The following is a 27,818-nucleotide window of genomic DNA, read 5'->3' on the forward strand; positions in this document are numbered from 1 at the left end:
ATTCGTTTTAAGTGGATTTAGTGGATTATACTGCAAACGACAAAGAACAAAATAAAACATTTGATATATCTAATAAGTCACGCTTTATAAAGTGTTAATCAGTTGTGACTAATGGTTTTATTCAATATAAACCATTAACAAAAAGAGCTTTTGTGTTGACAGGCTGTGGAAAAATCCCTGCGGTCCATTTGCTTTGTCATTTCTGTTTGGTAATGTAATTATAAAAGCTCCATGCTTTAAGTCATTAATAATTTGATAATAAATGGACTTTGGCCCAAATGCTCCACAGCTTTTTTTTTTTCTCCCAGAAGTGGTTAATTAGAGGGGCTTCCTTAATTACACAACTACAAAGGCCTTACTGGAAACTAAACAACCCCAATTTGTTACAAAAAAAATGCCAAATAATACATCTTTAAATCATTAGTAAATTATTTATTAACCTTATGTGAAGTCATTACTTTCAACTAACAAGCCCTCCAGAGAGGATGACTTATTTGCACGTGTTTACCATGTTGAGTTTTATGCAATAATTTATGTTCTTCTTCTATGGTCCTGCAGATTTGCGGAGGTCTGCATGGCTGAGCACTGCTGTGATTAAAGAAAACACAAATGATGACGATTACCTGTATGAAAAATTCAAAGAGCAATGCTCTTAATATAATCAACTCTCAAAGCAAAAATGACTTTGATGTTTTTATTCTTTTGAACTTTGCACAACAGGAAAAGAGAAAGTATACATTTTCTAAAAATGCAGTTCATAATGCTCTCTGACTCCTCTGTGAATAAGATGAGGTCTTCCCTTCAGCAGGTACGTAGTAGGCTACATAAAAACACCTGCTGTGCAGTACACACCGGTGCCTTGTGAATGCTCAGCACCGGTCCAAAAAACAAAACACCTTATGAACCTTTTTCTTGTAGCCTGTGATTAAGACTTGCACGGATAAATAAAATTCATATAGTAATTTTGTAAGAAATATTCTCTCTTCCAAGACCAGTGATTCTTTCATCATAGTCAGTAACCCACAGAATATTATAGTTTCCATCATAGTCAATAGCCCACGGATAATTATGGTCTTCAATCAACCACTTGACGATATTATGTAATTTTCCCCCTGAAACATTTTCATAATTACCACCCACTACCTGAAAGTGATTGAGTATTGTTATTTTAACAATGGATATTTTTGTGCTTGAAATATAGCAGGAATCACTGTCTTTCAATCAAACCATATGCGCAGAGCTGTCAGATGGGATGCACATAGGAATATCAGTGATCGTATAAACCACAGTTACGTTCCTAATGATAAATGCCTGGCCGTATGCCTCAATGATGATTTAAAAACAGAGTACCAGACGGATTACAAATGCAACTGCTGAGTAAGCGATGCCATCACAGCGAATCAAAGTGTGTGCTAAACAGATTTAAAAATACATTATGAAATATTTCTGCCAGAGAGTATTATTCAAAGGTGAGGTGAGAAAGCCACCATTGGCATTTATTTGAACAGTGAAATGGTGAAGACAGGTTTAATAGGTAATAGTAAGGCAGATAACAGATGATTGTGGATAACTCTGTGTTGATATTGGCAGTTTGAAGGTTTTTGTCCTATAAAAGTGTAATCTTAAGGCTTCTACATACGTCACTGAGTTCGTGATTACATTCAAAATCTGCAACCACGATGATGAACGATTACAATCTGAATGGAAATTTCACGAACCTGCTGCACCCTTTTTTCAAAATGGGTTTTAAAAAAAGAATGGGCACTGATTATTAACTAGAAAATGAAGGATATCAAACCCTCCAGGGCAGTATTTAAAACACCCAAGTACCACAGCTGTCTATGATGTAGTAAATGTACACTTTACTAACATGGCTCCATGTTTCCATGAAGTCCAACAATTTAGGAATGATTCTGAAATCATTCACTGTACATCATTACGTCCTCAGTTTAGTGTTGTTTCCAGTTTTGTGGTGCTGTCTGAATTCCAAAAAATTCAGTACAATGGGAACAAATACGTAATGTACCAGCATGCCTTGCACCTTACACTCGTAGAGTGAATAATTTCAGACACATTTTAAGTATTGGGTGAGGCGGCCACCAACCTCCCACCTGAGGCCCTTTTTTGCCATTTCAGCATTAATATTTATAGGACTTTGGGGCAGCTTTAACTCGGTGACACTCCACAACTGTGTCAGGTCACACAGCAACAAAATATACAACATATTATGTTGGCCGAACCTTTCATCTACTCCCACCGCTCCCACCAAGCTCCTTGGATACAAACACTTTGATCTAACAAGATCTGACGCTTCAAGCTGTGGAGACCAACAACAGAAGAGAGAACGATGGCTTAAAATAAATACATCAGTAGTTCTAAGCAAAACAAAGAAACACGCTTCTTTCCAGTGGGTTGAAATACTTCAAACTAGACTTGGCGCCTGATTAACAATGTAATTGTTTTGAGGAAGAACATCGTCCTTCCTCACCAAGTTATTACAGCAGCCATTAAGGCCAAGCATTTTGGTCCCTTTACCAATCATTAAAAAGAAAGGGGTGTGGTGAATAAATACTTTAGACAGATGCAAGTGCATTTGGGAGACAGCATACACCTCACTGTACTGTACTGCATCAGGTTCTGTGTGAATCTGACACGTATCCAGCCATTTGAAAGTCTTCCAGTTTTTTTTATCATTATGTTCTGCTGCTTTCAAAATGGTAGAGAGTATTTTAAGATTTGAATTGACTGTGCAATATGTCAGAACCACATCCGCCATTCATGAAACCAGCAAACCAGCTGAATTCAGGTGAACAGTATTACCCCCCTTACTGGCTGTATTGCGACGTATGTTCATTTTAATGCATTGCTTTGTATATCATTGAGTCCATGTCCCAGGGAGGATGAGATTATTTCACTTGTTGCCAAAACAAAATCAGCTTCCTCTAAGACTTTATTAAAAATCAGGCGTCAGGACCTTGATGCTAATGCAGTGACTGCTTTAAAAACCTGCCTGAAACATTAAGGGAAACTGCTTTGGAAACAAGTGTCTCACCCCATTTGCATAATAAGATGTGAAGGCTGAATATAAGATGAAATGACTTAAACATTTCAGTTTTTTTTTTTTTGCAGTGGGCTGCTTCAATCTTGTGTCAGGCAACTTCGATATGGAACTTTTAAAAGTACTCTTTTCTATGCTGCATATTGAAATGTTTAAATAAAAAAGAAAAAAAAAAGAAAAAAGGAAATTGCAAACTTGCCTGCAGCAATGTTTGACTTAATGTGTCAAGAACAAAGTGAATAAGTTAAAGTCACATTTGCTACTTTTTACATATTTCCAATAAAATGGCGTACACTGATATTGGTTTTGAAAAGGCTGGTAAAAACTGTTTGGGAAACTGTCTGTCTTGGCATTGTGATGAGCACAGACGCATAAATCTTCTAATCCCAAGACTATCTTTGCTTCTCCCTCTGACTTTTCACATTAACATAACATTTGAAAGAAACGATAACTTCAATACAAATAGACTTACAAATACCAGAGCGAAATCTGTTCTTGACTCATAAGTAAGTAAGCAGTCCGTGCTGACGCCTGCGGCTTCATCCAAAACCTTTTATCAGTGTTCAGAATTAGATTCCAGTCAATGTTTGCTGTCAATGTGTTTCTGTGTGTGTGTGTGTGTCTGTGTTTGAGAGAGAGAGAGAGAGAGAGAGAGAGAGAGAGAGAGAGAGAGAGAGAGAGAGAGAGAGAGAGAGAGAGAGAGAGAGAGCAGGGCGAGGAGGAAATGTTACCCATTTGAAAATAATAAAGAAAAAAAAGAAGAAGAAAGAAAAAGAAATTCTATAAGTGGCGGTCAGTGTTAATATTGTGGCAGACCACCACAAATAAATCAATGTATGGAAAACACTGCTTTTATATTACTCTCAGGTAAAAACGCTTTGTTTGTTTGATACCTGTGTTGTTTATGCAAAGAAAGGGTTTCCATTTAAAACAAATCTGATGTCAACATGTGTGTGGGAGGGGGTTGGCAGCCTTTGCTACGAAGAAGCAGGAGAGACATCATAGTCCACGATGAGCTGTTTGATGTAGGACAGTTTCTCATGGAGATACTCGCAGCGTTTCTTCTCCTCCCGGTAGCCTGGGAACTTCTGTGGAGAGGGGAGAAAGTGTTTTAATTAAATTAATTAAAAAATATATATATCTCTAACGTTGCAGTCTCATTATCGCTGCACACAGGCCTGATGTTTTCATCTGCTGCTATTTTTAGTCTCTCCAGTGGACGTTTAAGTCACATGCTTCCTTCACGACACGATTTCCATGTTTCCATTGCACTTTTGCCTTTAGTGATACATCAACTCATCTGCCTCAGACAAGCATAACAAGCATAAGGTTCTGGTGTTTCCACTCACTTATTTTCATGTACATATTGAAAATGAGCATAAAAACACTTGGATGGAAACTCTTTACCTGTTTAATTTATTTATTATTGGCATGGGCAATATAAAAAACTGGTGTGGGTCTCTTACTTCACAAAAACTATTCCCATGTGATTTCATTAAGCAGAAAAAAAAAATAAAATCCAAAGAAAGAGAAAACAACTTTAACCATTTAAATGGCAGCAACAGTTTGACTTACCTTACGATACTTGTTGTACTTTTCCAGGATTTGGTCTTCCATTATCTATATGGCATTAAAAAAATTGTTAAATTGTGAATATTAATTCAGCTGCATAAAGTAATACCTTAGTATCTGTTTGTACCATGTGTTCATGTTTGCATGTGTGAGTGTGTGTGGCTAAAACAGATCAGACAAGTTGTAGTTGTCATATGTACCTTATAGTCTTTTGTGCCAGGGGACAGGCTCTTGATCTTGGATCCTAGCTGAACAAACATGTGAGTTATGGTGGCGATCCGGGAGTGGAGGTCTTTGTACTCATCATACTCAGCGCAGAAATCTTCCTGGTATCTCTGACGTTGCTCCAAATTCATTATGGTGCCGTAAGTGCTACAAGGAGACACACAGGCAGAAACAGTGAGGGATGATGACAGCACATGTGATGTGTTATACTGGTTAACATCACAGAGAGTATTCGTCTAGGCCTATCTAAGTGATCGTCTACAGTGAGTGAGGGCATAAAGAACACACTCCTCCATCTGAATTTTATCCTGCGGACCGATTTCCATAGTCACAATCGTTCTTTCACGCAAAATTACCTTGTAATAATTTTGACCTCTATAAAAAAGGCCATTTCCTCAAATCCTACTTTTAATTTTCTTTCTGTGCAGTACTTCTTTTTGACACAAGATGGCAGCACAGCCACAATGTTATGTTGCTTTGATACAGGCGTATCCCCCATTCATCACCACAAGAGACAAGTATTTATCAAATCTTTCAGAAAAATGAGTTGTATGTGTAAACAATACAATTAAATACAGGAAAACAAGTAATCCCTGTAAGTTCTGACACCTGTATAGCAAACAAATATGCATTTAAAATTGGGATGGTTATGACTGTCATATGGTTAAGCTCACAATTGTCCTCATCACATATTTTAACAGACAATACATCTTAAGTGTGTTCAAAAGAAACTACAGCAGTGACACCACATGTAACTATCATAACAAAATGATTTTAAATCACGTTTACACTCACAGAACATAATCCGGCTTCTCCTCAGAGGCCACAGCATTTGTGATGTCAGGATCTGAAAAAACCAAAAAACCAAAACATAAGATAAAGAAAATGACATTAGCTTGAGTTGAGTTGAAACACTCATCGACATGACACTTTGTCACTGTCTGAATGTTAAGCAATGTGTTTTTGTTTTGCAAAAAGCCACAGTGTGAGTGTGTGTGTGTGCGTGTGTGTGTAAGCTTGTGGGTATCAGGAGACATCTCAGCTTAGAGACCCAAAGCACTGCTCACTGCTGTTGTTGAGTCAATCAGCCACATAACACACTGAGGACTCAAGAGAGTGAGCTTAAGGGAGCAAACACAGACATGCTTATGAGATAATACTGTATAAATGCACCAATGAGCTGTGGGACGGTTGCTCAGAGAGACCTCACACACAATTACCACTGGTCACCTGCTCAAAGTATGATGTGTGGTTAACTTATTATTATATAGGCAAGTGCAGAGGAAAAAAAAACAACAACAACAGTTCAGACATCACTGTGTTGGTTTCAGGGTGTGATCAAACAACATGAGAGGAATGGAGGCTGGTATCAGTAAAAGAAATATCTATGTAAAAAAGAGGGATCTTACTGTCAAGTTTGTCTGGGTTCTGCTTAAGATCAAGGCTTGACTCCAACCAATCACTGCCCTGGTTGTCTTTTAACCTTTCCCGCTCCTTGTCTTTGTGCTTTTTAGATTTCTTCTTTCTGTGCTGGCTGTTTGCGACCTGCTGGTGAGTGCAGTCAGAGTCGGCCTGCGGTGGCTGATGGCTGCTTACTTTGGGTTCTTGCTCCCTGCTCTCTGAAACAGGTGCGTCAGAGGTGCTAGACAGTTTGTGCATGAGAGGAAGGCCATTGTGGTCCCCTGGTGAGCCATTCTGGTTACCAGTATGGTTAGTTGTCCTTTGAAACTCAGTCTTTGTGTGGAAGCTGGGGTTAAGGGCAGGAGTTGCACTGTCATGTCCTCCTTTATTGTTTAAGAGTCCGTTTACAGTGGGCTGCTGTTGCAACCTCTGGTCCGCAAGTTTTTGTCTCTTAACAGCTAGCCTTTCCAGTGAGTCAAAAGGCACGGGGCGTTTCTGGGAAAGGGAGAAGAAAAAAAACCCCAAAGAAATCAAACTTTATCACTTCAATCACAAATTAATATTTCCTTACAAAACGACACAAACAACCTGCAACCTAGTTTGTCAAAGTAACATATACCATTAGCACCATTCACAAGCTCACATCACTTCAACCCACTTCACCTCTACGAAGTAAAAGCTAGCCCTCATCGAAAACCAACAAGCCAAAGCAACAAATTCAATGAGCACACAAAAGGAGCACCAGTTTAAAAACACATGAGTCACTTTCCCACATCTTCAGAGGTTAATGAAAAACAATATTGCCATTTACCACGGCAGGATTTTTCATTGTGCTGTGATGTAGTGTCGTATCTTCTGTGGCCTTTAGTATTGACGTGCTTGCTTGAAGATTTCTTGATTGGTTGCTAATCTGCGGCTGCAACTTCCTGTTAAACAGAAAGAAAGAACATGGTAATCTGACAATGAGATATAAAGATATCATCCATGTAGAGTTTAGAAACATTCAATTTAACTCATTTAACCCATTGCAGAGTTCTACAGACAAGGTCTGTTTCTGAGTGCTGATTAGCATATGTGCAAACAAGTGTGAGAATGAGAGAAGATGATGTGGAGCAGAGAAGAAGAGACAGCAGATAAAGCTGGGAGCCACAGTCTGCCTAGAGCTGTGAGAAACAATCACACTGCTAAAAAGAAAAGTTTTCATGTCCAGTCACTATTATGCTATTTATGAGAGTTGCTACAGGTTTCTTTCACCAGTCATGAAAACGATGCTGTCACCTCCACGAAGCAGTAGTTAGTGTTGATCACTGACATATTGAAAACTGAAGAGACACTTTTTTGCACACACCAAGCCACAGAGAAACAGGTTTGACAATGAGAGAGGGAAATTTGATTATTAGTTTGTTGTAATGGCAGAGATGGCGTCCTCATTCGTCCTCATTCGGCCCGTGCCTCTGACCCACCTGGCCAGCAGCCTGCTGATCAGCTGTCTCTCCTCCTCGCTGTAGCCTGGCCAGTCCCTCTGCACGTGCTTGTAGAAGTCATCCCTCAGCAGGTAGCTGCTGTCTTTGGGATTTACTTTTGCCACCTGAAATGTGAGGCACCACACAACGTTACTTTAAACTCCCACTCAAGTCTTCAACGTCTGACTTAATTCACAACTCGGCAAACAACTTAGACATATCTGAAAGAGTGTTGACATCTCCCCTGAAATGAAACAATCTACTGCTTTGACTTTATGTTAGAGTATGTGAGTTTGGGCTTATCAGCCGTGATCAGAATTAAAACTCCAGTCACACACATAAATTAAAGAACAGACAAACATGGGAAATGTATTGTGCCACAACACCACTGTTATCGCAGCATGTGTTTCCTGCTGTACTGCAGCCTAAAGCCCTTCCCCACATCTGTTAAAAAGTACACTTCATATGACCATTCGTTGCAGTGCATCTTTATTACTGATAGATACCATCATGTTTAAACTGTTCCTAACTGTACAGGGCATCTCACACTTGAGTATTAATTTAACTGATTAACTGACTCATACAGAAACATTCATATGTATAATGTAGATATTTTAATCTACTTTTCTGAATAGTTTGGTTTTGTTATTAATCAACAAACAACATTATGTGTATCAAGTGAGTCAAATAGTAACACTGTCACTAACACTGGCACATCCACATTCCTGAAAAGAAAAACTCTTTCTCTGATTCTTTTCCCATCTGTGAATCTCAAGCTTTCTTTCTCACAGCGACTTTACCCTCCTCTCTAATCTGCTCAGACTGCCTTTCTTGGAGGACATCTATCTTTCTGGGGCCTCCTGACAGAGCGTCCCGCCCCGCTGCAAACACAATCTCTGCAGAGACAATTACAGCATCGACCTAATTACACACACGCACAGACACAAAAACTGCCTGCCTGCATGCATGCACATCAACAAGCACAAAGAAAATACAGGAAATACACAAACACACGCACGCATGCACGCAGACCAATGATGGCAGTACAAACACGCAAACATCATTTAGGAGTTGGTCAAAAATGTATACAGGAAAGTCAAGTAAAATAAACGTTTCTAAATTAGATCACAAGATCAATTAAAGCACAGCAGGGCCCGGCTTTCCTTCAGCAGAGGATTATATGTTCGCTAGATTGAACATGCTGTAGGTCTCTACTTTTCAGATCCTGAGTCACAAACGCTTTGTAATGTTGTCATATTCACCCCTGCCAAAATGTTTTGTTTTTGTTGTTTTTAATAGAAAGTATGGCATGAAGCTTTGTTACCACTATATTAGGAATGACTGCTTTTCTTTACATCCCATCTGAGAACAAAGAAAACAGTGATTTATATTCTCATGGTATTAAATGCATTTTACAAAGGTCTTAACATTGTGGCGTTAACATATGTCACTGCTCAATTGGATTTGGGTGTGTGCATGTAAACATGTATGTTCTTGTGTGTAAGCAGGGTGCAGATTTAAAGGTCAGATGTGACTGAACACACACACAAACAACACCATCCACAATGTGTTTTTTTTTTTTTTTTTTTTTATTAAGGGTGTGTATAAGCATGGATGTGAGTGTTTATATGTGTGCGTGCATGAACGCATACACACATTTTTTCCTGCATACCTCCTCCAGTATTGGACTCAGTTCGGCCTTGTCCTTGGGGCCGGCTCTTTCTCTTTCCAGCCACAGCAGCAGCTCTGGTTTCCTGTAGGGTTTGAGAGCCAGCAGGTGGATGATGCGCTCCCTCAGGGGCTTCTGGGCCGACGTGGACATACCGCCATTCCTCCGGTTGTTGGTAGACTGCTTATAGAAGCTGATGTCTGACGCAGAGGGAGGAGCTGGCCTCTTGCTGAACTTGACACATTTACCTGAACACGGAAAAAAAACACAGGGTTTGAGATGGTGAGATAAATGATACTCAGTCATACGGTGTAATGCATACGTTGCATTTGGATTACAACTCTCAAAATGCTACAAAATCTGCTTATTTATACAGATTGTAAACAAACTGTATGTTTACAATCTGTTTAAAAAATGTGTTTCTATACATTTTACATCCACAGTTTCCAGAGACTTTTAGAGGGACTTAAAGCTCATTGCAACCAATTTATGAGCCATAAAGAAACAAAGTCCAAAGCTGGAACTCAGTGAAATGTGTCATTCAAGCTCTAAAACAAAATATAATCTTTTCATATTTTCATGCAGGAGTTCAAGCAAAAATGATGATGTGACAGACAAGAGTTGAAGGCAGCCTGGTTTTAAGCTCTTACCACTGCCTTTAACTGTTCGTGTACTCTCTCGGCTAAACTATCTTGACAGCTGATGAGGACACATTCATCAAAATATCTTTTGCTGACCTTTATCTCTAGATCACATGTTCATGCTGGCCTGCAGCTATTTGTCATCAGATGTATAGCAAACACCCAAATGATCATTGCTTACATCCCTGATGCAGACAGAAGAGGCATGTTAGAGCGGTGAAAGCTATCTCTCTGTGCTAATCCCATTACAGGTTAATCTGCGCTTTGAAGGTCAGAGAGAGGCAGAGGCACAGGAGAAGAAGGGTTTCCTTTCAACCACAAAAGTACAGCCTGCCAAGAGATAATAACTCTATGAATTATCATTACTCTACTACCAGCCATGAATCATGATAACAAATACTCTGAATTACGTAATAATTATGGTGTGTGATGTATGGAGTGCATGCTCTATAGGTTTTGGCATGCCTGTAAAAATACACTGAGGTTCGTGAGCACCTCCTGAGGCTGAAAGGAGAATGTAGAGTGCAGTTATTAAATGTTTCCCTCCGGGCATATATGTTGCCAAGTCATCTTCACCTTAAGACCCGATGTTACACAATCCACAAAGTCTAAATTTGGTCTACACCACCCAGAGTCTAAGCTTCCCTGGAGCTCCAGCACTGACAAGGGGGTCTATAATGATGCCAGGGAACAATATTGCATAACCACGGCAAAGGTTGGAGACGAGAAATAAGAGAAAAGAAAAGAGGAAGTAGTTCAGGCCAGTTCATGTTCTCATATGATTGCTGTGTTACCATACAGCATATCATTACGGTATCCTCACACACACACAACTCTGGCAAGTGTGGCAAGGAACTTGTTGGAAAGCAACTACTGATCACCTGTGAACTCATGTTTTTCTGTTTCTTGGCAAACATCTGGTTAACTTTTTGTAATTATCAGAGGTTTGTGGTCTGTTCAAACTTTTGGCACCACCCTGCAGCAAATTAAGTTGTTTGCTACAAAAATGAAACTATTCATGATCCAACACAGCTAACATTTAATTGCATATGCTAGGTTTTGGAGATACACCCACATCACTTCTTCACAAAAATATGACTTTCATTAGCATAAATGTTAAGAATTTGGCTCTGAATCTCCTACAAGCCTTCTACCTCTGAAATGACAAGTTAAAGAAAGATGTTGTGGACTCTGACCACTACCAAACATCCATTTGGAAAACAGTCTTATCAAAGCCAGATGTGTAAAGAGAGACAAAACAGGACTTAACAAATTGACAACCAAAAGTAAAAAAAAACAAATCAAGGCAAGGCAAATATTCCTATTACTTTTATTGCTGCTATTATATTTCTATTTTTATTTGTATATACTATCAGTGTATCCACATCCAATGTTGCTGATTCCTCTCCAAGCTTAAAGCTGTTTGGCTTTTTCACATGAGAATCTGCAGATGTATCATCCTCTTGTCCTCTGTTTTTGCTCCAGAGAGGCCTCTAGTCTATTCTTACTTGGATGTGTGGCTCCAGGTTTGATCTCAATGGCAGAGCGGCTCCAGCTGTCCTTCTCCACCTGAGACATCCTCTCACGGGTCATCTGGTAGGAGTCGTCGGTGGCACACACAGTGATCTTATCCTGGATGACGCCCTGACCTTCCAGCTGCTCACGGCCGTCACTGCAAGACAAAAAGCACAGAGCCCGTGAACCACAGGGCTTTCTGCTTGCTGTACAGTAAATACTGGAAAAACATAGTCCTATAAGCTATCTTAGAGAAGGATACCAACGTGAACTCCATGCAGCATAAAGTGGCTTTGTGGTGAGAGCTGGCTAAGGTTGGCCTATGGTTACTGTATGTTATGTCACAGGCTAGATATAGCCCTGCAGTCCTCTGCATGTGAGAAAGTCAGATATCCTGGTTCAAAGCAGGACAGAGCCTGTGGAACACCACCAGGATTAGCTTGGCTCCTGCCTGTGCACTTGCAAAACAAGTATCATCTTGGACAAAAGTAAAAAGTTAAATACATGAACATGGGCTGCATTAATGCTGTAAATAAGTCAGGGATTTACTGTGCTGCCAAATGTAGATCTTTCTTTCTTTTTTTTTTGAAGAGTCCTTTTCCCTGATCCAATTTTTATTTTCACAACACAATTACAATACTTGACCACTTATCATTTTTAGTTTTTATCCTGTAAAGAATCGAAACAAATGTGGGGGCAGAGAGAGCAAAATCTTGCCCTCAACACTGTTACGCTGTTGTTCTTGGCTCCAGCAGCTGACTGGAACCAGAACGAGTTTCAGTTCAGACCACAGTTAGCCACCTGGCAGCAGGAGGCAGCAACAGAGCGTAACCCTCACTTTCCAAGCATATCCACTCCATAAACAAGGCATCACAGATCTCAGTAATGAGAGGGTGAGCCCAGAAATATACAGGAAATTACAATTGCCCCATCCTGTGTAGAACTGTCTCTCACGATGCCCTCAGAGATGTGGGCACAGAGAAACCTGAGGAAACACAGAAAAAAAAACGTGGTGCAAGTCTGCTGACCAATGAAGATGACAAAAAGCCATCAGCCAGGGTCACATGTGCCATAGACAGTAGATCACATTGAACACTTGGACTTTAAATTGTGGTGACAGGCAGATCTGGAAGCTTCGCCCGGAATCAATTTTTGCAGTGAATATTTGCCATAATTCTTTGCTGATTTATGTGGAAAAAATGGTTTCTAGGTAGTTTTCCATGGAGCCTGAGGCAGGATCTTGAATTGGGAATAAAGCAGAGTTACTAGAGTGAAACATTTTTAGGAGAAAGAAATTTAATAGTACTTCATATGCTCTTCGGTGCAAGGACATGCAGTATGCTTCGACTAATTAAGTCCATACCTTGAAACATATTGATGGATGCAGTCAAAGCTGGCCTGAGGCTGGTCTTTGCTGTCGCTGGATAAGTAGAATGAGAAGACGCGAAGAGCAGATAGTGACTCCGGTGTGGGAGCTGGGATCTTGATGTACTGTGAAGAAAAAGAAAAGAAAGTCAGATTTTATTTAAAACAGATAGGCCAACAAACATCGAGGCAGATGACAGGCACAAAAAAACACACAAAAGTTAAATGCACCCACATATTAGTGTACAGTCACTCATACGCCAGATTTTCCTGTCTCTTTTCAGCTTTTGTCTTTATAAAGACACTAACCCAAGCGTTCAACGCTGCTTGTGTGCACATCACATCCATTAAAAGAATAGTTATATTGTTTCACTGGCCTGGTACCAGCCAGTTGCTTTAACTTGTCAATTGTTTTCCCAACACTTCATGCATCTCTTGTTATCTTTCAAACTGTCAGCTTTTGGTAGGGAAAAGCAATTATCTACTCAGCAGAATTTCAGAGACAAACTCTGATGCCAAAAAGCTTTGCAGCCAAGAACACAGGGCCGTCCAAAGTCAAGGTTTTTTGCAATCAACATAAATCAGTGAAGTTTCTGTATTCACAACTTTCAGCTCACTGCAAAGACCAGACTCTGACAAATGTAGTTAATAGGTCTGAAAGGAACAGTTCACCTTAAAAAGGTTTGCTAGCGGTTCCTAGAGCCTGGACTGTTCATGACATCCAACAACACAGAAGTGTTTAATGGAACAAAAAGCATGCTGACACACTGAAATTTCCTGTGAGACTAGAAATACACATAAAGAGTGTGAAAAAAGGGCCATGGGGCTGTTGTAGTTGAAGCAATTTATGCTCCTGGGAGCATGAAAATTTTGTAACAAAGCTCAACAAATTTAACAGCCATCAGTCTGATGGATTGAGATCTTAGATATTATCAGATATTATTGTGTTCATCGTCTGTGAATCATAAATGTGCTCAGTAAATTTTATGGCAATGTGACCATCAGATTCAGAGGGATTTCTTGAGTGCAAATGGAAAGTTTGGTGGTACACAACATGAAAGGTCAGGGGCTTACCAGAAACATTAAAGTGGCAATAATCAGTTTTATAATAAAAAACGTATCAAACAACAACGTGAAAACAATGCACTTGTAGAGATAAACCTATGCAGCTCCCTTCGGCTTGTCAGAAGCCGAGTTACAGCATGTTTCAGCTCAGTGTTCAACTGTTAAGCCCACAACTGATGGATGTGTTAAATAAGCAACAGTTTGCTAAAAAGTTCTTCATATTAACTTAAAAGGCGCTCGGTTATAGTTGGTCTTATGTCCATCCTCTGAGGACCCTGAATTTCCAAACCTGACTTCCTGCTCACTCACCTCACCCATTCACGTGGTGAAATACCATTTTAAAGTAAAAATGCGAGACAATCAAAGACACCGGTGTAATTTAATCTCATCAGTTTCCAGAATGAGGCAACAGGGTCTCTCTTCTTCTTCCATGACCACAATGTTTATTTTAAACACTGACAAGTGTGTGCATTTCACCCTGTAGGAAGAAGCTAATACCCTCTTCAAAGACCCACATATGACACATTGCATTGCAGTACACAGAATCTTCAATACCAGTCATTCAAACATTATGATGTTTAAAAAAAAAACAAAAAAAACCATATTGTCTGTTCTTCAAAGACCAGCATGGTCTGATTCATGTTCCACAGAAGCTGGGAGGGGAAAAGTGTCCTGAAACCAGATGACTCGCACATGAGTCTTCTGCCAGAGAACAGGAAGAAAGTACACGCATGACCTGACGATTGTCACTGGGGAAAGTCTAGGAGATAATGAGAACTTGTGAACACACAGTACCGTTGTTTGACTGGAAAACATTTTGACTATGACAAATGAGCCGTGGAGAAATATTCAACTGAAGTGAATGTAAGGTGATTATAAGGTCAGCTACACCTTTTGAGAAAGTACTGGGAAACAGTAAAGTGTCACTTGCTCAGTCTTTGTTTTCACAGCATCTCAACGTAATCTTGTGTGCACACATGAACACATAAATACCATGAGTAACACACACACACACACACACACACACACACACACACACACACAGAAGATCTAGAGTGCGACTTTGTGCCGCTCTGTAACTTTAAATAAATCTCCTTGGGTAAACAGTGTTTTTAAGAGTCCGCTCCACTGAGGCCTCCATGAGATCTCCTGGCAGACTCAGTGGAGCGCAGCTGAGCCAAGGCTGCAACCTCCAGGGCAGACAAATGCACACACGAACTCACACTGAGACATATAATAACAGATCAGGAAAAATGAGGATCAGAATAAAGTCAGGATCTACACTGATTTGACCACTGAAAAAGATGTAATTGCACGTTCATGAAAGCAGAGCTCTGCAATACTCCACTGGTGCTTTCATTTAGTTTTATGAGAAATTCGCAGCACAGCACTACAGAAGCGCTGCAGGAATTTTTGGGGTTACATGAAAGAGAGTAAGAGAGAAATGGATTACAGAGAGAGATTCTGGCTTGCCAGGAGCTACAGTAAATACAGTAGAGTGTATTAGAGTGAAGGTCCCATTGCAGATCCACACTGTCATCACAAGTATCCTTCACTGCCTCGTAACAGCAGCGTCGGGGGTCAGCAGTTTTAAAGCAATCCCATTCTTCATGCTGCAGGAAGCTGTGCCATCTTTTTTTGGGGTGGGAAGGAAGTTTAACTATTAAATGTTTAAGTTTTATACTTTATCTGGTTTCGTTGTTTTTCAAACCCCCTTAACCAACCATCTCCACAGCCTGTCCTATTATGTGTGAATGTGACACTGGCATCATTAATAATGAACTGCAAAAACATATATCACAGAATGTAATTTGTCTCAGTGTCGTTTAAATGTGATATAAGCCTCTAATATTCATGATGTCTGTAATGTCCTTTGACTAATGGCTACAATCAACATTTTTATATTAGCAATAGATTAGAGCTGAAGTAATTAGTCAGTTCATTTATAAGACTATTTTTGATAATCAAATGATAATTTTATAATGAAAATATAAAATATTTCTTGTTCCTAGCTTCTCTGCTTTGAGAGTTTGATACTCTTTGTCACACTGTGTTGGTTGACTCTCACCTGTGTCGTTTTCAACAGTTGGGAGCTTTTTTTAAGCAAAAATGCTCTAAACACTCACTGTATTTTACCTGCTCAGCACCAAGTTGCAGAACAACACAGTTAACAACTACTTGGTGAACACAGTTTGGAATCTGGCCGCTGGAGCCACATATTTCTCTCTGGGGTTGGTCGAGACCAAAAACAGAGCTAAAAGGAGAATAAGTGTTTACCAGATAAACTTAAAAGTTGATTATTTGTTGAGTGCTGTATTTATATCTTGTTCCTGCTGCCCCCCAAGAAGACAGAGGGAAAACAACAGTTAAGGACAGCACATGTTTAAATATAACAACTACAAATACAGCAATTTCTGTTTGGTCCTGCCACTGTGGTGCTGCAGCTCTTCACCAACAGTTTCCTACAATGTAAATAGGAGTTGTATTTAGGAAAAGTGAGGCATAAGCTCAAGTGGTTTTTGCCTATATCAACAGATGTACAAGTTGTTCCTTTACTACCAGTACAAACTGTAGCAAAATCCATCTTACTTGACAAAAACATTTTCTTAGCTTGTTCCTTTAAAAATATTACATCTTTTCTGAATGAGAAACTTGAATTTTTTTCAGCTGTAATTACATGATTCAAAATGCCTTTAAACTGGAAATGTGAAGTTTCTGGCCCCAACTTTATGAATGAAAAACAACACTTTCATGGCCATAAAACTGGGTGTTTACCAGTATTCCACATGCTGCAATGTTCTGTGCTATGTGATTGTTTTTATCTGTGTGCCACTGTCACACAGTGTAAACAAACTTGAATAAAGTTTATATTGAATATGACACTAAAAAGAATAAATATTTAACAGGTCATGAACTTGATCTGAACTAACAACTTAGAGAATGCTGCCTAACCAACATTCAGCAGGGTGGCCCATTACTTCTGTGCTGTCTTTAAAAGTTGTGTCAGATGTCTTGACTCAAGTGTGCAACAAAGCAACACAGACGTTGGCTGTATTCTCTTATCAGCCCGCTGCACATGTCTTTACACGCAGGCTTTCACCACAGGAATTTATACAAACTATACACAGCTGAGCTCTAATAGAACTGAAAGATACAGACCAGCTTGTGTGTAGCTGCACAGGTGGATCTCCTCAGTTTATAACTTAACTTCTGTTTTACGTGTCCTGTCCTGATTATGTAATAGTTGCCTGTGAGATACATGCTTACAGCCTGTAGGTTAATACTGTAGGTTAATACTGGATGTGTCATTGTTTATATAAGACAGAGGTCAGAAAACATGTTGTAATCACTCTGCAGAGGATCGCAGATCACCATGAGACATTTTTGTTAACATTTCACAAGATGTTGTACGCACTTTCTTGTTAATGACCACTTAGTCATATCCATTAGCTAAATAGTAATAAAGTTTAAAGCCCTGTTATTTCAACAACCTTTATGGTGATACAAATAAAGATGGTGATATAAAAACCGATGTAACTATAAAGACTAACTCCTTCAAATCTATTCAAGAAATCTCATTCTTCTGCCTGAGAAACTTTTAATAGTTAGGAAACCAGAGAAAAAGCCAGTAGAGCTCCATAAAACAAGAGGTCATGTTCAGTTCTCTGCAAACTGTGGTTTGGGGTATCTGATGAGGTATTTCAGGTGCTAGAACAATCAGCCAATATGTCAATTATTGGATTCAGCATAAAATTAACTATAAACGTTGATCAATTAATCCTTTAAATCTGCTTAAATATTATGTGTAATGTGAAAGATGGCGCTCGTATTGACAGACATCCAGAGAATAAGCACCAGAATGTGCCCAACTCAAAGGATGGGAGTCTATTTTGTTATTTATTGTTTCACTTTTATGTCATTTTAAGTGACCTCTTAGTTTTGGACTGTAAATTGTTGTCACCTGGGGGCAAACTGGCTAGCCGAATGGTTACAGTGCATACCACAACACCGCAAGTCTGTGGTTTGAATCCCCAGCAAAAAAAGTTTTTTTGTTTTTTATTAAAACAAAACCACAGAAAATTTACATCACCTTTATCTATAATGATAATAAACACTAGTTGCTGCTCTGAACCACATTAAAAAAAAAAACCCAAAGAACAACAGCCCCTGAAGAAGAACTGGGCTTATGCTAGGATTTGGCGTCCCTTTGGCTGAGTCAAGAAATCCGAATTTCCCATATGAACAGTTCACTGTCCACCTGGCAAATGCTGCATACATGGATTACGTGAAAAAGACAGATGGTTAAGAGCCTTGTTACTTAGAATTCCACTTCCAGTGAAAACCCGCATCTACCCTAAGTGTGATTAGCATTTCTTAGGAAGTCCAGTATTAGGACAGCAGAAAGATAAGGTATGTCATCTGGAAAAATGCTAGTTCACAGGAACATGGTATGGGAGGTAGCCTGTAACAAACTTCACTTCTCCTGTGCTCTCTCAGAATTTACAGTAACTGACTTTGTCAATGCTGGAAAGCCTGTGTTCACAGGTCTATTTGAGGATGCCTGGAAGAGCTGCAGATGTAACACACACCTAGGTGAAAATTAAATGTTAAATTAAATATGTAAAAACTTAAATGTTATTCTTATTATGGCAACATTCACTTTTGAGGATCTCAGTCAGAGAGGAAATCACCAGAGGCCATTTCCTCCAATCTTCCTGCAGAGTGGCAACAATTAATAATTTACAAACTCTGTGTTCATTGAGTTGCGCTGTGTGCCGTTGCAGGATTCCAGTTGTTTCAAATGTGCAGTCATGCAGAGCACCCAGGAGCACTCGCTGGCAGTCATACTGTGATGGCGGTTCGTATGACCTGCACGGGCAGACTTCTAGACCCCCGCTGTGCAAATTACAACAAGCACTCTCGTTCCCAGCCGCTGGGGCCCCGCACCAAAGCCCAGTGCGTTCTCCTGAGAGGCGCACACAGCAATGCAAACCCAGAGCTCGTACAAAGAACTTGGCACTTAAAGAATTCAACTGACCGTGAATAATGAAATATTTATTGTCTTTCTTTCAAGTTAAATATTCAGGGAATCTGTGGGTTGCTTCTGATCTTCTGATTGTTGAATGAAGCAGAAAGAAAAATGCTGCAACAAAATAACCACAGATAAAGTTACCAAGGTTGTTGCATGTCAAAATACGTATTATCAAGGGTTTGTTCTTGAGAAATGAATATAATAAAAACTGCCCTACATTTGCGAGTGACTTATTCCCTCAGTAATGCTCAGTGACCCTCAGAGGCCAAAAGGCAAAGAGGCAAACCGAGAGAAGCCTTAATCTGACAAGTGTTTCAACACTAATTCATTCTTTTAAACCAAACTGTGCCTCCTTCTGTGCCTAGTAACGTCACAGATCCACTGTCAGACGATTCAGTCTTATCCCTGAGCCTTCCCCTGTCTCACTCCCCACATCCCCACATTACCTTTTCTAGCTGATACGGCTAAGACAGTCTCTCTGTTCTTCCAATAATTCCTCCTGTGTCTTGGTAAAAAAACAAATATCAAGCCTTTCCTGACCATTAACACACTGTCTCCATCAATCTTTCTCGAAGGCATTACTCTTGGCGTAGACGCTGTCTGTCCATCTGTTTCCTTTGTCTGCAAACTTTACAACACTTTTTGTTTCAACACAGTTTTAGCCGTTTACTTGTATCCATTTGTCTGACAGACTCCTTTCAAGTTTTATTATTTAAATAATTTACATCAGATTTGGAGCAAAGGAAATTTATCTGAAGGCATCTTCTACATGTAGAAAAAAATCACATATAAACATGGACAAGAAATAGTTTAATTTCAGACATTTGCTGTTTTAAATGCTGGAGTGACTGGGCCAAAAAGTGAATCCTCAGGGTGTAATGCGTCACAAACTGACAGGTGCAATGAAGTTTAAAGGAAAAAGACGTCAATCAATCAAACACAATTCTGAACAGCAGCCTGCTGAGTCAAATTAAATGAAAACAACTTCTTTCAACAATATTCACAGTCCACAGAGGCAAACACAAAATGAAACAAAACCGTACCGCAACACAGTGATAAATGGGCTACAATTTTCTTGAACAGTGTTCGCTTCAATGTTACTTCCTGAACTTCTATTTCTCTCTTTACTGACTGATCCAAAGTGAGCAGGACGCTCCCTCCATTTCACAGAAGCAATAAATCAGCACACGTCCATTCCCTCAGGCCTCTAATGTTTTTGTTCCCGATCTTGCCATATTAATCACGTTAGAAATTAGTCTGAATAAATATGAGTTTGTGTGTGTGCTATTGTAAATGAGCTGTATTTTGTTTTCTACAACTTCTACCCTTCTTGCCGGGAAACAGGTTAAAACAGCAACGCAGTAAAAAGTCTTTCCTTTCCCAGTCTTCTTTACAGTCAGAGAAATCATCTGCTACTCTGGTATGCCAAATCATGCCAAGACTTGTATTTCTAAAACATTTCTCGGACATCCAAAACAATATTCAAAACCGTTTTAGGTTCAAATTTCATCTTAATCTCCAGACAAATTAAGGGAATGTCCCACCCTGTTTTTTATATTATTCTGTCATCACTGTTTTTATGGGCACACAACACTGTTGAGGCAACCTATGACCTTCAAAAATGATGTGATGACCTTCAGTGGTCTATAGTCAGACAACTACACCATCTACCTGAATCGAATTTAAAAATTCCACCTGAGAAATATGGGCCAAATAACACAGAAACCCACACTGTGAAAATTCAATATTTAAAGTTTTTGACGCAGTAAAAGTCAAGACTGTCAGTATGTGTGGCGACACCATCTTAATGAGCCACAGTTTACTCTCGACTGTCATAAATGTCTCCACACGCTGAAGCTGCAGGACGAGAAAGGCTCATTTTCCTGGCTTTATCAAACTATAAAGTTGATTGAACAAAAGCTGTGAGAGACTGCTGTCGGTGCACAGGGCTTATGTTTCCTGCTAGCTTTTGGTTGAATGTGGGGTCTGGGTGTAGATCTCATGCAGCCTATTGTTTCCACATCCTCTGCAGCCTGAGTAATGGCCTTCTGAAAACAGGCCGTCTTTTGTTCTGGCCTCCTCGGCTCCAGAGTGGGATGCCATGGCACTGCTTCCCCTTTGTGGTTGATAGGAGGAGAGGGAGGAGGTGCAGGCGGAGGTAGAGGAGGGAGTGAAACCTGTCGCCACCACCGCTGTCTGTTATCAGCGGGAGGCAAGTCACTCCGGGCCCGGGTGCAAATGCAAACTCTGTGTATGTGTATGTGTGTGTGTGTGTGTGTGTGTCTGTGTTAATCCAGCATGAGCAAAGAGGGGATCAGCTCCAGCTCCTCTCACCAGGGTGTAATCAGCATTACTGCCACTCATAAGGCTGAGGAGGGAGAAAGGCCAAAGTCTAGCTATCAGCCAAACATCTCCGCCAGTGGCTTAGACACACACACATGCACACGCACACGATGATAGACACAAACACATACACATGCTCAGACAGCCAGCCAGCCACCACCCTCATCCTCACCACACTTCAGTAAACACTACTTCTCATCATCTCATCACAAACAAAAGAGCCCAATCGTTCCCAGGGCCACAAGTTGACACATGCCATTTAAGACAAGTCCCCTCCACAATGGAGAACAGCGATACAAAACACAATGTGTGTCTGTGTCTGTGGCCCGGTGGAAGAGAGAAGGATGGGGGGAGGCAGCAGAGACGGAGAAGAACATACAAAGAGAGAAGCTAGTTAGAGTTTTTTGTGTGTTTAATGCAGAAGCGTGTTTATGATCCCACAGTCGATCAGTCAACGCTCGGAGCTACGCAGTGTCTTCTGAGTTCCGCGTGCTGGAAGTGAGTGATTAATGTGGCTGCCTCGAGTGGGAGACAGTGCATGTAATCAAGCCCCAGCCTGTAATCACCTTCCATTCCTTTTCATTTGCAATTTCACAGAGGGACAGAGCTGCTGCCAGAGCTGCAAGCTCCAGTACTGAGGGAGAGGAGGCTGGGTGTGAAGGAGGAGGAGGGGGGAAGGATAGGAAGGGGTGCTGTGCCACAAGCATCCCCTGAGGTTTCCCTCTCCGATGCCAAGAACGATACATCTCTGGCAGGTGCCTGAGGCCCAAACTGTCAACTTCAACAAATTGTGGGTCACTGTGCCCGACAAAAGCCCCTGCTTCTACACCCCCTCCCATGGAACACTATGTTTCCACACATGCAGGGCCATACCATGACACACGTGTGTCTCAAGGTATGCCTTTTATGCCTCATTAGCTTCTGGTGTGGATTTTCACATGAAGGGATTAGATGGGACACGTTCCTCAGCGAACCAAGATGTGCTCCATATCTCCAAGCTGCTTAATTGGACAGAGAACTCATTTCTCCCGAGCTGCTGCTGCTGCTGTTGCTGGATCTCAGAGGGCCACTTGTCTTCATCTTGCACTCACACTAAATAAATATGTAACCCTGTCAGCACACAAGATTTTCATTCTTGGCCTTTTAGAAGAAGGAGCAAGTTATAACCACCAGTGTTTAAAACATTATAATCCCACAAACAATGTCCTCTTTGTGGACACATACTGATTAACACGATCTGAGAGAAAGCACACACTTATAACCAGTGACATACACAACATAAACAGTACACTGAATAGATTACTGGAATGCAGTGAAAGCTCTTTTTCAGTGTGCACATGCCCGCACTAATTGCCCTACTTTTTTTCCACGTGTTGTTAAGTACCTTTTAATTTCATCTTTCAAGATGATTTATGCACAAATTAAGAGTGCATTTTTGCTGTGCTTCATATTACAGTCATTTAGATAATCCGCTAGTGTTTATATACCTACATCTTCAGCTTGTACTTTAAATGAAGTAACATTAGTGTTTCCCATGTTAAAAAAAAAACAACAAAATGTGGTCATGGTCAAATTACTAAAGGTTTATGATGGAAGATGTTTGCAGTGTTCTCCATTTTAGGCTCCACTCCATTAGATCCACAGCAGGGAAGTTTCTGTCATGTTGGGCACAAACAAACCCTCAGGGCAGGCCACAACACATCTGGACTGACTGTAATGCGTCACAGTGAAAAACTCGATTCATTTGGGGTGATCCAAGCAGGGTGACAACACACAGCCTGCATTCCCCCACTCATTGTTATTCAAATCAGAGGAGACAACACACAATCAGAGGGGGACTCTGGGGATCTCAGCATAGACAGTACACAGACAGAAAAAAAAAAACCTGCACTCAAACACACAAATACTTGAAAAAAAAAAAAGCAAGAGCCAAAAACTCCCTCGGTCCCTCGCTCTTTTATACACAGAGACAAACCAAACAAACAAACACACACCGCACACAGAGGGTCCTCAGGGGATCCACTCTGGTCCTGGCAGGCTAAAGACTGCTACACAATAGGCAGAGGGGCAGGACAGGAAAAAGGAGGTGGGACATGAATAAATCATGCCTTCAGGCCACACAGGACACAGCATAAACACACACACGAAAAACACAACAAGATTCACACCCAATACATGCATTGTATGTGCACACACACACAGAAAAAGTGGAACACCAGCCTGGGAATAGGAAGGGAAAATTAGCAGGCCAGAGTTCATATAATCTCTCTAGCTATTACTGCAGCCGAAGTGTGCCGATGCTACACACACACTCACACACACAAAAACACACATTCGTGAATGTCTGAGTCAGACAGACAGGGAGAGCTAATGCAAACTGAAGTCATGGTGTTTCACACTGTAATCAAGAGCATTATGGCTCCTGTAATCACCTCTAAACATTCATTTGGCTAATAACTTTAGCTCTCTGTGTCATGTAGAGGGGAGTGGTGTGAAATTCTCAGCAATCCCTCAGCCATCAGAATGACAGTACAGGTCCAAAGATGAACTGTCACTGTCACGGTGTCAAACCTCAGATCCAGGCCCAGGCCTCGCCCAGGTCTCCCAACATGTTTCCACACAGTATTCAGTACAGCACTGTGCTACATTAAATCTCCCTAGTGTGAGTCCTTGTTGAGAAAAAGCACCATGCAATCATTGTAATACAAAATCAGTTGAATTTCCTTCCTTTTAATTTGAACAGCTGGCACTTCCCTCTTGCCTCGGATACAGGACAGAGTCAACAAACTGCTACAGTAGTTTCTCAAATCAAGTGGACTCAGTCTGGTCAAGTTTTATGGCTAACTACTTCTCAGCACAAACTCGGTCCCTCAGATTAGTGTGTGAGCTGTGAAGCCTTGGATTGGATTTGCAGCTTTTCCTCTAATTTAATGCCTCACATATTCCTGTCAATGCCCTGTGCCTTGTTGGAGTTACAGTTAGAATGCAAGAGAGCCAAGGAAAAAAGAAAAAAAAAAAAAAAAACAACACAGCAGCTGACCAACTGCCCCCTAACCTCCAGTACCTGACCCCTAGCACTGAGAGCTGCTTTTAAGGTAGACAAGCCTGCCTGACAGTTTGTGCAGGAGCCAGTTTGGAGACTTTCACAAACATCCTGGACTAATTAGAAAGCCACACCCACCAGATTACAGCAATAATAATGATAATGACGTACAGGAAGTAAAAATGAATTTGACCGCCCTCAAAAATTTCCTCCTTGAGAAACAGATTTTCCAATTTCAACACTCTTTTAGTTAAAACTAACTTTTACAAAGTACCACAAATTCACACAAAATAGGAGCATAGGAAGGATACTTAAAGGTTTCAACCAGACACACAAGCCCCCTGACAAAACTCACCACCATTCAGCTCGTCTTGTCATGTCAGGAAGGGGGTTGCAACTGTTTCTAACCAGGCTCATGCAATTAGCATTGACTGAAAAGTAAAGTATTCCCCAGGGACACATCTGCCCCTCACTTTAGTCTGAACACACAGACTGTGCACTGCAGATTATGGTTCAATAATACAGCGTAACAGCAAATCACATAGAGTAAATACACACCCACACAGATATATAATTATCAAAGTGCTTTTTCCCAAACAAGAACAATGTGCACACATCTAACCTGTGTCACTGAAGGAACCTCATTTGACTTATGATAACTCATCTCTGCACTGTTAACTCTGGTCCTGTCAGTGTGTGTGTGTGTGTGTGTGTGTGTGCACGTCCTGCCTCGCTCCGTCCCTCCCTCCTTTCCTTTTCCCAGCGCCGCTCACTGACCTAACAAAGCCTCTCCACAGTCACCAGGCTGACCCAGTAACCTGCATGCCTCCGATCTGCTGGAGACAACCGGCTATAAGCTCTCATCCGAGCCCTCTGAGGGCTTCGGTATGGTGGGACAAGTGAGTCAACAGCAACGCGTGATCAACAGAAGCTTCTTTGCAGTTGCTGAATTTAAGAAATCATTTGGCATACACCTTTATTATAAGAGATGTCAGACTAACATGTTGCCTTCTTACAGTTTGAACAAACGAGCTGAGGACTTGTGGTATGCAGATGAATAATTATCACTTATATATATATATATATATATATATATATATATATATATATATATATATATATATATATATGTAAATATAACAACAACAAACTTACCCCCTGGTTTCCTTTGAAACAAATTGATGGTTCAATTGGCAAAGATCCCTAAAGGGAAAGAAAGAAAGAAAGAAGGAAAGAAAGAAAGGGAAGTTATTTGTTGTGGCATAGATGCACAGAAAGCTGTCATCTAAATTAGTTTAGTAAACACCTATGCTGTAATCTATTTAAATGTAAGTTAAACTTACACAACCTGTAACGCCTGTGCGCTGTTAATGGTCTTCATTGGAGCTAATTATGAGACAAACAAGCCTACTTGTCAATTAGATAAGCAGGCACGCTGCAGACTATCTGCTTTACTTTGAAGCACCAGGAAGGTTTCCCAGCAAACAGCTGACGGGCTCGTCTTTCCCGACAATCACAGGGTTCAGTCCTGGTATGCTATACAGCAATGTAGCTAACTGATTCAAGGGGTAACGCAGTTAGAAGTGACCGTAAAACTTGTCTGAGCTTCTCTCATTTATTCAGTCACACCACACACGCCAGACGAAACGTTATCTAAAAAACCGATACAGGTAAAACAAACAGCGCAACAGTAATTTAGCAATATGCAACAGTGAAGAGGAAGAAAAGCACAGGCGACAACTTTGACAAGTGTAAGAATGAATTTCTTCTCCAAACGCACGCGCAAACACAAATACAAACACACGCGAGGAAAAAAGTACCTTGAGGTTTTGATAAGCCTCCAGCGCTTTGATGGCCGTGTCCGTGAGCTTGACATGATACAGCGTCCTGCTGGGGCTGTTTCTGTTATTTTTTCCACAGGAGAGCCCATAGCGGTGCTCCTGACCGAGCGAAGCCATCGCTGGCTTTTCTCTCTGCCCTGCAATTAAAGCTGCTTTCCTCTCTCCGCTCCACACGCGCCCCGAAACGTCACGGTGTGGGCGGGGCCACGGCGACAACACCACCGTGAGCGGAGGGCTGACTGTGTGCGCCAGGCTCTGCGTTGTGTTTATACACGGCATTTTACCCCTGTTAGTATCACAGGCTGCACAAAATCCAGTGAACAATTTCATATTTTTTATTCTCATGTTCTCATGTTCTCCATTATAACCAGCCACTCTTCATGGGGTCCATTTGAAGAACAGTAGCTACAGCAAATTCTCGTTCCTCATGTCAGAATTATGTAAATTATGTAAATCAGAAACAAATGAAAGTAAGATTGCATATAAACGCATATGTGCCTACATATTAAACCGGTAATAGAACAACAGTCAGTCCAAGTTTGTTATTATAATTAGAATATTTCAGCAGCATACACACTGCAATTAATGTTCATAACTATCCAGCCTCCAAAAACAAAACAGAAAAATGCATTTCTCATGATAGCTTTAAATCTATTTATATGTTCTTTAACTTTTTTTTTTTGTTTAAAGCAATCTTTAAAAGCAACCTCAGGGATTTTATAATAAATGATGGTAAATGATTCTACTGAATGGCAACCTTGTTCAGAACAGTTTTCCTTAAAGTATTAGTTCTAGTTTGAGGAAGAGCTACCTTATCCATAGTCATTTGACTAGTTTTGTGACAGTGCCTATTTCTAGCACTTATTCGTGGAACATTTTGTCTGCTTTAGAACATACATTCCCCAGAAGAAGGTTAACAGACTCAACATCAGCCTCCCCTCCACCATCAACCAGGACAGACCAGCATGCATTTCCTCAGCCTGCTCTCCGAATGGACAGTTTAAGACCAGACAACCTGCTCAATTCTGAACTATCTAAAGCGTCAGCCAATCTTTTTTTTTTTTTGGCTGCACTGGATCGTATCACAATGCATTTGTTCAGATGTGTCAGAACTAAGTGCTTGGACAAGAAATTACGTAACACATTCTAATAACTTTCATTGCTCTCCCCATTTTAGATATAATTTTGTTGAGATGACCAGACCGGGACATTTGCTCATCAGCAGTGATATCCAAGACTTTAGCTTCTATAACTCTATAGGATTACTTTACTCTGAGATGCAAATTATACTTTTCTTATAGCCTGCCAGGAACCAATATAGGCAGACAAAGTTAGTGACTAGCTGGTGAACACAGTGAAGCGTTTAGCAGCTAAACAGTCAGATATTTTTCTTAGTGGAGGCCAAAACAAAGCTAAAAGAAAGTTGTATATTGGATTTACACTTGCCATCTGGAGAGATATCACTACAAATTAATGCTAATGCTAATGCTGTTTGCTTGCGTGGCTGCTCGATGTGTAAATAGCAAACTGTTTGCTAACACCTTCACTATGCGGCCTGACCCTATCAGATGATAATGAGACAGTG

The 27,818-nt window shown here is 40.6% G+C and overlaps 1 protein-coding gene across 1 annotated transcript; it reads right to left on the reverse strand.

The window, feature by feature from the left end:
* Positions 1 to 3,053: 3,053 nt before the first annotated feature.
* On the reverse strand, positions 3,054 to 26,357 carry LOC121183140 (RNA polymerase II elongation factor ELL-like). The gene is made up of 12 exons (XM_041040034.1): positions 26,213 to 26,357; positions 25,548 to 25,595; positions 12,908 to 13,035; positions 11,538 to 11,701; positions 9,392 to 9,636; positions 7,720 to 7,844; positions 7,068 to 7,182; positions 6,265 to 6,751; positions 5,651 to 5,702; positions 4,831 to 5,002; positions 4,634 to 4,678; positions 3,054 to 4,146 (listed from the first exon to the last, which is right to left on the reverse strand). The coding sequence occupies exons 1-12, from the start codon at positions 26,348 to 26,350 to the stop codon at positions 4,036 to 4,038; spliced, it is 1,830 nt and encodes a 609-aa protein (XP_040895968.1). The 5' UTR covers positions 26,351 to 26,357; the 3' UTR covers positions 3,054 to 4,035.
* Positions 26,358 to 27,818: the final 1,461 nt, after the last annotated feature.

Source organism: Toxotes jaculatrix, chromosome 1 (genome assembly GCF_017976425.1).
Source record: "Toxotes jaculatrix isolate fToxJac2 chromosome 1, fToxJac2.pri, whole genome shotgun sequence".
NCBI classification, from domain to species: Eukaryota; Metazoa; Chordata; class Actinopteri; family Toxotidae; genus Toxotes; species Toxotes jaculatrix.